Genomic DNA, 10,865 nt, shown 5'->3' with positions numbered 1-10,865 from the left:
TTTCCAGAACTCTCGTTGGGAATCCGCGTAGATGGTTTCATTGCAGGTCAACAAAGTTTTGTACTTTGAAGATGAAAGTGCATCATCACGGAATGAAAACCTGTGTTTTTACTTGTTTTTGCAAGTGTACTCACGTAGTTATAACGGATTTTGAATGGCAGATCCATGATAAATCAAAGGTAGTTAAGAACGAAGGAAGAAGATGAGTGATTTGAGATAATATGATGAAAACTGCTTTTGAAAGGAATTTTGAATTTGACTCGACAGTCAAAACCCTGTTTGGAGTTTTGATCAGGATTTTATAGGTGGAAAAGGTGAATGCTGACGTGGCAGCGGTTACAAAAAATCTGACGGCTAGGTACTGTCCACGTGAGAACCTCTGATGAATAATGGATGACAGTTGTTAGGAAACCACTGATGAATCAATATCAGTAGTTTAGAGTGCTGAAAATGAAAACAGTAACTGACTATAACTCTCAGTGGATAGACTATCAGTGAATTAAAACACTGACCTTTAACAACAGTCATTATATAAACAGTGGTTCAAGCATGTTCCTTCTCCAAAAAAACAATATTTTAACCCATCAGTCGTTTAAATCCCCTTCAACCTCCACAAAACACTATTTTAACCCAGTGTACCAAACAGCAGTTTCAACCACAGTTTTCTCAACAGTAGTTCCAAACATCTTTTTTCATCCATCTGTTGAACAAAGTCAACAGATGCACCAACCACTGTTTTATTTCCAAACATATGTTCCCAATAACAGAGCTTTGATTATTTAAACATACCTTTGCCAATATTACAGTGCTGAAAATGAAAACAGTAGCTGACTATAACTATCAGTGGATAATCTATCAGTGGATTAAAACACTGAGCTTTAACTACAGTCATTATATAAACAGTAATTCAAGAATCTTCCTTCTCCAAAAAAACAATATTTTAACCCATCAGTCATTTCAATCCCCTTCAACCTCCACAAAACACTATTTTAACACAACAGTCGTTTTAAACCACCATTTTAACAAAACAGCGGTTTCAAAAACAGTTTTCTCAACAGTAGTTACAAACATCTGTTTTCATACATCTGTTGACCAAAGTCAACAGATGTATCAACCACTGTTTTATTTTCAAACATTTGTTCCCAATAACAGAGCTTTGATCATTTAAACATACCTTTGCCAATATTACAAGCTTTTACACTCTCAAACCTAAATATTTATTTACTTAATTTAAATAACAAACATGGTTAATAATTTTAACAGAACTAATTATATAAAACTACAAGTGTCAAACAGCATACAAAGTTCATCCATCTGTTGACCCAAATCAACAGATGTATCAACCACTGTTTTATTTTGAAACATCTGTTCGCAATAACAGAGCTTTGATCATTTAAACAGACCTTTGCCAATATTACAAGCTTTTACACTTTCAAACATCAATATTCATTCAATAAAATTTTAACGCAGCAAATAACAGAGCTTTGATTAATAATTTTAACACAACTAATTATATATAAAATATAATTGTCAAAACAGCAAATAGCATTCAATAAAATACAGGATCCTACTTCCTAATCAATTGGTGAAACAATAGTCTCGATAAGTAAAGCTCCTTTCGGACCATTGAAGTTGTCAACATGTTGGAGGTATTTCAGAAGTTCGTTGCTGAGATCAACTTCAATCATATCCCCCCAGATGCTTGTTATCAGCCACTTATTGTCTTCAATTATATTAGTCCTTCGGCGCCTATCTACATAATCAACTACACGAGGATTATTGAAAACAAACACCTTCATCCAGTCTTCTTCTTCATATCTGAACAAATCAGCAGTTAGCTCAGCAGACTTTCCAATAAAAATCAAATGCAGCCTCTTTGCGAGGGTCAAAAAATGCCCTTGGCAAGGATTGACTACAATACTCTCAGGAAAATGAAGCATTCTGAAAGTCTCACTCAGAACATCAAAAGCAACGATGTTCCTCTCAACTAGTGGATACCAATAATTTGAAACCATAAAATATATGGTTTTATCAGCATAAACTCATATAGACCATGAATAACCACTTGAACCATAATTGTTTACGCTACCGATATTTATTGTTCTCCATGACTCACGACGTCGTGAGTAAACACGAGCAGCAATTACATTATGGTAACATCTGATGTTCAGCACTTTCAGATCATTGAACTGATCAAAATAAATTCCACCAGTATCAGAGTTTTGATGATGATTGTAATTGAAGTAGTCATCACACAAAACCTTATAGCGCCTGGTAGTTGGATTCCAAAGAATCAACTGACAGCAAATCCCTTGATTGCAAACTAACAACAAACCATTAAATGACGATAGAATACGTAAGTTGCTAGGGTGGACATTGGTAGAAAACTTAAGGTTTTGCTTCTAACAACATCCAAAGTACCAGCAACTACGTCGTCAATGACAATTGACGTGTCTTTAAAGGATAGTAGTTTATTTTGTACTGAATCTCCTCTTCGGAGAGCATGCATCATCTGAAATGCATGACTTGACAATTCGCTATAAAAATTCGTGGAAAGACATTTGAAACGGCCAATATCTTCTGCAGAGAGCCTTGTGAAAATCTCGTCAACAATTACTTGAAACCCAATTTTTTCCATTCTGAAGAGAGCCTTGTGAAAATCTCGTCAACAAACTTTTGAAGATGATTGAGTAGATGGATGAAAATGGTAATGATCAAAACCACTGCCCAATGTATTTTATATACCCAATGAAGGCGGTTATGATTAAAGAATATGATGCGACACTCGTTAGGCTTTTAATGCATTTACATGGGAAAATATAAAATTAAACATGTTATTATAATTACAATTAACCTATTCATTTACCTATAAGACGCCTTTAACATAAGAAGTAGTTATTGAGTGACGTGCATTAATTGCAAAGTACATGTCCCGAGGCATTTTAAATTTGAAATTACCGGCAGTTTTAAAACCACTGCTATGGTATATGTTTGCCAAAGGAAACATCTGCTAAGTTATACTTTCTTAGCTATGGGCAGTAGTTTACACTCTTGAATGTGGGCCAGACCTTTGACATTTAAATATAGAGCAGTAGTTTGAAATTAAATGTATTTTAACTCAGATAAAAGATCTCAGAAGCATAAAAATTGACACATCAGCAATCATCATTTAGTCATAACTCAGATAAAAATCTATTCATTTGGAATACAAAGATATTGCGAACATGTGTTTAAGCCTCTCCTGTTTCCAACAGTAGCAAGTCAATCAGATGTTGGCAACAACAGATGTTAGCAATTGACAACAGTAGCAAGTCAAACAGCCGTTAGATCAGCAGATGATGATTTAGAGCAGATGATGATACAATATCAACATAATCTAATTAAACTCAGAAACAATTTCACTTATACATCAAAGTACCAGTCTGCAATAATCAGATGATATTAAAAATTACATAATAATACTTATTCAGCTTAAAATTACAACGAAACTTTAAAATCTAACAACACCACCAAGAAATTTACGAACCTACCAGCAAAAATTTAGTGCTTTAAGCTTTAAACTCCATCAATGTATATCTTCGACAATCGCCATGAACTCCACGTAAGTACTCAATGCATCAACATCAGGTTTCTAGAAACCTGATCTCTCGTGAACAGATCAAGATGCAGTACATGAAAACACTTCTTCAACTGTTGAAGAGTGGCCCTGTCCTCATATACGAAATCCTTAACTTTGTTCATAAAAAGCTGCTTTAAACCAAACTTTATGCTTTTAACACAAAAAAGGCAGGAAAGACCATTACTCTAGTAAGATAAGATCTTATCTTACAGCAGTAGCAGATCTTTTCTTGCGTTTAGTAGGAACTACTGCGGGTTCTACATCATCATCATCTGCCCAAAATCATATATATAATCATCATTTAAATGTACATTATTAATAATCTTTCTTTGTGTTTAATTTAACTTTATGCTTCTTTTAATACAAACCTATAATAACCCGCAGCAGATTGTATGAATTTCAAACAACTGGGATTAGACTCAAATATAAACCGAGAATTAGAGTATATCACTTGAAAATTAAGAATTCAAAATTTCAAAACTGGAGTAGCAAAAAACACATACTTTACACGGTGTTGAAACAATGACACTGGAAACAACTGTAGAACAATCATCATCATCATCATCTGCAGGAAAGACCATTACTCTAGTAAGATAAAATCTTATCTTACAGCAGTAGCAGATCCTTTCTTGCGTTTAGTAGGAACTACTGCGGGTTCTACATCATCATCATCTGCCCAAAATCATATATATAATCATCATTTATATGTACATTATTAATAATCTTTCTTTGTATTTTAATTTAAGTTTATGCTTCTTTTAATACAAACCTATAATAACCCGCAGCAGATTGTATGAATTTCAAACAACTGGGATTAGACTGAAATATAAACCGAGAATTAGAGTATATCACTTGAAAATTAAGAATTCAAAATTTCAAAACTGGAGTAGCAAAAAACACATACTTTACACGATGTTGAAACAATGACACTGGAAACAACTGTAGAACAATCATCATCATCATCAACTGCAGCAGATCATTCACAATCATCATTTAGTCATAACTCAGATAACAAAACTTTAGTAAAAATCAAAAAGAAAAACAAACATAATCATATATATCACATTACCATGATCAAGGCAAACCACATATCCCCAAATTTTTTTCTGAAAGTGGGACAGAGAGAGCTTCAGTTTTCTGTTATCTTTTATGAACGCCGAGTATTGAGAAAAAGGGATTTGAGGGAGAGATACATTAGAAATGTGGTTTGAAAATACAAAAGTAGAGAACACGTTTATATAAGAAGATAATTGACAGAAGTGAGTGAGTGACATGCATTAATTGAAAATTACATATCCCCATGCATTTTGAATTTCAAATTACCCGCAATTTCAAAACATCTGCTGCTAGGTATACATTTGCCAAAGGAAGCATCTGCTACTTTCTTATAGAAGGGCAGTGGTTTGCCCTTTGGAATGTGGGCCAGACCATTTGAATACACAAGACAGTGGTCTGAAATCAAATTAAAGTGATTTATATATTATGCATTATGATGTAATAAATAAGAAAAGCCTTGCTGGATATGCTCTCCTGCTGACACATCAGCTTTTCTTATGTCACTTGGATTTCTCCTTTTATAGAAAGTATTGATAGATTAAATCGAGCCAACCAAGCCGAACCGACCCGAGCGGACCTTTGCTCGTGCTCGGTTCGTTTACAAACCGAACCGATCCGAACCGATCCGAACCGAGTATTTTTTTCAATCGAGCTGAATCGAACGAGCAAATTCCGAGCATTTTTCGAGCGAACATCGAACGAGCGTTGAACGCCGAGCAAGTTGAACAGCCTACTTTCGATTGCTATACCAAAAAAGTTACATGGATTGATCGGGTCGGGTCGAGTCTTGGGTTGAGGGTATAGAGTCCACTTTAATTGGGAAGAGTAGGAAACCCGTAATATAAGTAGGGAAGGGTGTGATGGCGTGAAGAAGAGAAAGCAAGCCAATGGCGAAATAACAACAGATCCAAATCCAAACGTCATGTTGAACAAGACTCACCTCACACTCTCAATTAACACCTTCACTAGTTCTAATCTGATATCCATATAGATGCAATTGGTGCTTCTTTTGATTCGGATCTGAGCTGCCCAATTGTAAACAAACGTAAACCCGATCTACAAATCCAATGGAGGAAACCCGATTGTGTTCATGGACCGTCTTCCGATCCGTCTTCGCCATCTTTCAATGGTGGAGTTTCAATGTTGCCGTCATCATCATGAACAAATGGATCTTTCAGGTTTATCTTTATTTCTATCTTATGTTAATTTATTTAGGTTTTGTTTCAATTTGATTCACTAGCAGAGTCTGTTTTGTTTGTGGATTCATTTATAATTGTTATTGGTTAGTAGATAGAGGATCTGCTTATTACATTCTAGTTTTGATTTTAGGAATCTAGCTTACACGTACGATTTGATGAATTTTTTCGAAATGTTTTTAGCCAAGGTTTGAGAACTCCCTAGTCGCTAGTCGGCCGGTGAGTTGGGGACCAGCTACTTGGGATTAATCGGATGGGGTTTTTTATATGTAATTTTCATTTTTATGTATACATATACACATTTTTGTAAGTAAATATTTTAAGTATCTAGTTTTTAACTCTTACCCAACTCATTTTTTTAAGTATACACGATTAATTGTTGGAATTCACATGGATTGGTTGGAAACTTGCCGAAATTTAGAAGTTTTGGCCGGAATATATAGGTTTTTTCCCGGAATCGCCGATTTTTGGCCGGCCGACTAGGTCCGACTAGGCCGATTAGCGATTGATAGACTGGTTAACGTAAAATTACTCAGTTACTGGCCGCCTAGCGATTAACTGCCGACTAGTCGCGATTTTTACAACACTGTTTTTAGCAAAGGGTATGATTCTTCTTGTCAATTTTGAAGTTAGACTTGTTATTGTGCTGGTGTAGTTGCAAGGTGCTTCGATGATCCGTTTTGATCCCAAAATTTGATCGTGATGCTGTACGCGAGGCTTTTGTTATTAAAAAAATGCTAAAAAGTGTTTATAGATACTAAAATAAGATATTCTCATCATATGTGGTCAGATTTGTTTCATCGATGGTCTAAAATTTGTTTAAATACTCAAACCCATTGTTCAAGCGGTGGTAATCGTATTTGTTCAGATACCCGTTAACCGCGTAAGGTGTCACCGCATCACATGCGCATCATGTTATGCGCGCATCAACTGAAGCTATGTGATCTCATCGCCGCATTATGTGATGCAAGAATTATGTGCTTCTGATGTGCGCATTTTAAATTTAAGTAATGCAATCAATAATCAGTTCTAATTGTTTGGGTAAACCGATCATGATTCTGATTTTCATTCTTAGTGATCAAAAGTAATCAAAGCTTGTTTGTTTGTTTTAACCTTTTTTCCCTATGTAATTCGTGAATTTTTATAAATGTTTGTTGTCTTTCAGAAACTTGATTTCAAGTTCCCTCTGACGGTATCATGTGTACACTTTATATGCTCATCAATTGGGGCGTATGTGATGATCAAAATCCTAAAGGTTAAACCGCTCATATCCGTCGAACCTGAAGATCGGTGGAGGAGAATCTTTCCAATGTCGTTTGTGTTTTGTATCAATATAGTTTTGGGAAACGTCAGCCTACGTTACATCCCTGTTTCGTTTATGCAAACCATCAAGTCATTTACCCCCGCAACAACAGGTTAGATGAATACACAAATACTATATTTAATACGTGCCACTTTTCCAAACAACTGTTTGATGCTAAATCGTTTAGAACAGTGATTTTGCAGTGGATGGTATGGAGAAAGTACTTTGATTGGAGAATTTGGGCCTCTCTTGTTCCAATTGTTGGAGGGATTCTTCTTACGTCTGTTACCGAACTTAGTTTTAACGTTTTCGGGTTCTGTGCCGCTTTATTTGGTTGTCTTGCAACGTCAACGAAAACTATTCTTGCAGAGTCTTTGCTTCATGGTTATAAGTTTGACAGGTATCGCTCATTATTCATTGTTTGCCTCTACAATAACCGTTTTTCTGTTTGTTATAATATTCGGAATTGAATATTGTTTTGAGGAGTGTTGTGATTTAAGATAGAAGGTATTTTTATGCATTATGCCAACTATGATGTGGCCCACATGTTTGTCCTACTTATGCTTCTATGTCATGTCTCTTAGTATAATAGAATTTTTTACATGATGAGAAACAAATAGACGTATATTAGGGGGTGTTTGGGATTGCTTATTTTTAGCTTATGCTTATGGTTTGTAAGCTCTTTAATATAAGCACCTAGCACTGTGCTTATTACCATAGTTGTTAAAAGCCATCGCCTCTTGCGCTTAGGCCCAATTTCCTAGCAAGGCAAGGCAATTGCGCCTTAAGTCAAGACAATTGCGCTTTAATTCTCCGAGTGATGGTTCATGCGCATATTCCAACGAGATTCCTAGATTCTGGAGAGTTTCCGGCCAAATTCTCTAAATTCTGGCAAGATTCCAGCTAGATTTCTACTTTTATCTAACGGAAACTATTTTTCTACACTAATACTAGCATTTTATAACTTTTGGTACTAAATAGACGATATTAAATGTTATATGATAGCTTTAGTTTTATTTTATTTGAAGAATAGTATTAATTTTCTAATATATAAAAATATTTTAAGTTTTTTTTGTTGTGCGCTTTTTTCCCAGGCCCGCGCTTTTTTTTTCGCCTTGCGCCTAGGCCCCAGGCGAGACCTATGCGCCTTGAGTGCGCCTAACGCCTTTAATAACTATGCTTATTACAAAGTGCTTTTTTCACCAACATATAAACAAAAGAGACAATAAGTCAATAGTGTGTGTATGTGTAATTGTTGACTTTTGTTTGGTTATCAACTAGACAAGTACAACCATCATTAAGAGTAACCTTATAAGTGGATAAGGAAGAAACCTTGATAAATAAACCGTTAAGTGTTTTCATACATACATACTTACATACTCATACTCATACTCATACACATATACATATATGCGTGTACATTCATATATACATAGACACACATATATATATGTGTGTTTGTTAACTTGTATAAACTCACCCCATCCATAAGAACGAGTTAGTTTTAAAAAAAATGAAACCTATTCTTAGAATTCACAAATAATAAGTCTCAAGAATACCTTTAGTTTGATACTAAAAACCCTTCTCAGTAGTCTTTTGTCGATGAAATTATGCTTCCATTCTGTACAGATAACCACAAATATTCATGTCATTTTGAAGCTTGAAAGTATACCCAGTTGTTGTTGAAAGTGATGTGGACATTTTGCATTGCACCGTAGTAGTAGGGCTGTTAACGAGCCGAGCTGAGCTGAGCCAAGGCCAGCTCGAGCTCGGCTCGAATTCAAATCGAGCTGGCTCGGCTCGAATTTGTTTCCTCCTGTATTTGTTTTGAGTTTAACACTTTGACCAATCATTTATGTGTGAATCTTGATCATTCCTAATGCTCATGTTCTATTTTGACAGCATAAACACCGTGTACTATATGGCACCATTTGCAACTATGATATTAGCGGTCCCCGCACTTCTTCTAGAAGGAGCTGGAGTTTTGGAATGGATTCAGACAAGCCCTAATCTTATGTCGTCATTCGTAATCATTATCGGGTCAGGAGTAACCGCTTTTTGCCTTAACTTCTCCATCTTTTATGTCATCCACTCAACAACCGCTGTCACTTTCAACGTTGCTGGAAATCTTAAGGTACGTAACACATCTTCAGTAATCTACTATACATCTTTCTTCGGTTTGGGCTGCTCGGTCAATTCCGCTATTCATGAACACTCGTAGGTCAAATGGGTTGGGTTGACCAAAAACGCCTTTTTCAGCATTTTAAAAATAAATCTGTTCAATGTGATTAGAAAAACTATATTATTACAGCAATAATATAGGTTTTTAACTAAAACAGTTTACGAGGTTTTATGCATTTCTATATTACACTTTGTGAGACTTTTGACTCACCCGTTTGACTCGATTCCATTTGTTGTTTGTCAAGGTGGCATTTGCGGTTGCATTTTCATGGATGATATTTAAAAACCCGATTTCTCCTATGAACGCATTTGGGTGTGCAATAACTCTGATAGGATGCACGTTTTACGGGTATGTTAGACACAGGCTTGCTAACCAACTACCGGGAACTCCTCGTACTCCGCGGACCCCACGTTCTCGCTTGGAAATGACTCCACTTGTAAACGATAAAATAGATGATAAAGTTTAGTTTTGTTATCAGTGTTTAGAAATACATCATTTACTCGAGTTGTGATGCAGTTTTTAGACTATTCGAGACTGTGGTACACCTTATATCTTTTGCCAAAAAAATACTTAAAATTTTATTAGTATGTGTTTAGCAGAATGATATGATATAATTTTGGCATCTATCAGTTTTATATATGTGTTTTTGTTTAGCGATTTGATATCCTATGAACAAGTGAAAACACCCGAATCCAGACGTTGAACGCATGCATTGTGCACGCATACATTCTTTCACTTGTTCAAGTCTAGTTTTTTGACATACATGAAGAGAACATCAACATTGCGATTTTGTGATTTGCTGACATTGTAGGGGAGTCAATCGTGTTGGATTAGCGGGTTTTGGGTTAAGTTAAATCTCCGTAACTGAACAAAGGTCCATTGGACCATTTGTTTATTCATGTCAAAGATTAACCTAAGACATATTTAAATTTATGTAATTCAAGTATGACCCATTTAACCCATTTGCTTAAATGAGTCAAATGCATTGTAATCAAGAGGTAAATATTTGCTTAAATGAGTCAAACGCGTTGTAATCAAGAGGTAAATGTGAACACGTTATAATCAACCCGAAAACTTAAACAGGTTGTTAAGGGTTAAACGGGTTATGAATAGGTTGGCAGGTTGACTATTTAATTAAACGTGCTAACGGGTCAATCTATTTAATTAAGTTGGTACAAACTACAAAGTCTGATTAAACAAGCACTAATTTTGGGCTGATTTCAAGCTTGTTTAAGGTGTGGTTGCATTGTATTGTATATAGAAAGGATTGGGCCCAAATGCCCAATGGTCGTATATAGAATTAGGGACAGTGCCTGGTTTATTGAACATATATATTTTTTTAAATATTATTTATCTATAGTTTAACGATGAAAATGTCGCTTTAACGTAAGATGTTTAGTTGTTAACATTTTATGTCAAATGATCCTTCAATCAAAAGGAAAATTACATAAACGTTTAACTATTGTAGGGCAAAGTTTACTTATATGTAACTACATCATATTTGATAAT

At 35.3% G+C, this 10,865-nt stretch overlaps 1 protein-coding gene across 1 annotated transcript; it reads left to right on the top strand.

Moving 5' to 3' along the window:
* The first annotated feature begins 5,520 nt into the window (after window positions 1-5,520).
* Window positions 5,521-9,991, top strand: LOC110941368 (UDP-galactose transporter 1). Its single transcript, XM_022182987.2, has 5 exons — window positions 5,521-5,853; window positions 7,037-7,286; window positions 7,367-7,574; window positions 9,077-9,308; window positions 9,601-9,991. The coding sequence occupies exons 1-5, from the start codon at window positions 5,743-5,745 to the stop codon at window positions 9,820-9,822; spliced, it is 1,023 nt and encodes a 340-aa protein (XP_022038679.1). The 5' UTR covers window positions 5,521-5,742; the 3' UTR covers window positions 9,823-9,991.
* Window positions 9,992-10,865: the final 874 nt, after the last annotated feature.

The sequence above is a fragment of the Helianthus annuus genome, chromosome 5, assembly GCF_002127325.2.
Source record: "Helianthus annuus cultivar XRQ/B chromosome 5, HanXRQr2.0-SUNRISE, whole genome shotgun sequence".
NCBI classification, from domain to species: Eukaryota; Viridiplantae; Streptophyta; class Magnoliopsida; order Asterales; family Asteraceae; genus Helianthus; species Helianthus annuus.
This window is presented reverse-complemented; position numbering and strand designations above follow the sequence as displayed.

Coding starts and splice junctions, on each gene's coding strand:
- LOC110941368 (XM_022182987.2), top strand. CDS start 5,743: ATGGAGGAAACCCGATTGTGTTCATGGACCGTCTTCCGATCCGTCTTC. Junction 7,287..7,366: donor ATTTACCCCCGCAACAACAG/GTTAGATGAATA, acceptor CGTTTAGAACAG/TGATTTTGCAGTGGATGGTA. Junction 7,575..9,076: donor CATGGTTATAAGTTTGACAG/GTATCGCTCATT, acceptor CTATTTTGACAG/CATAAACACCGTGTACTATA.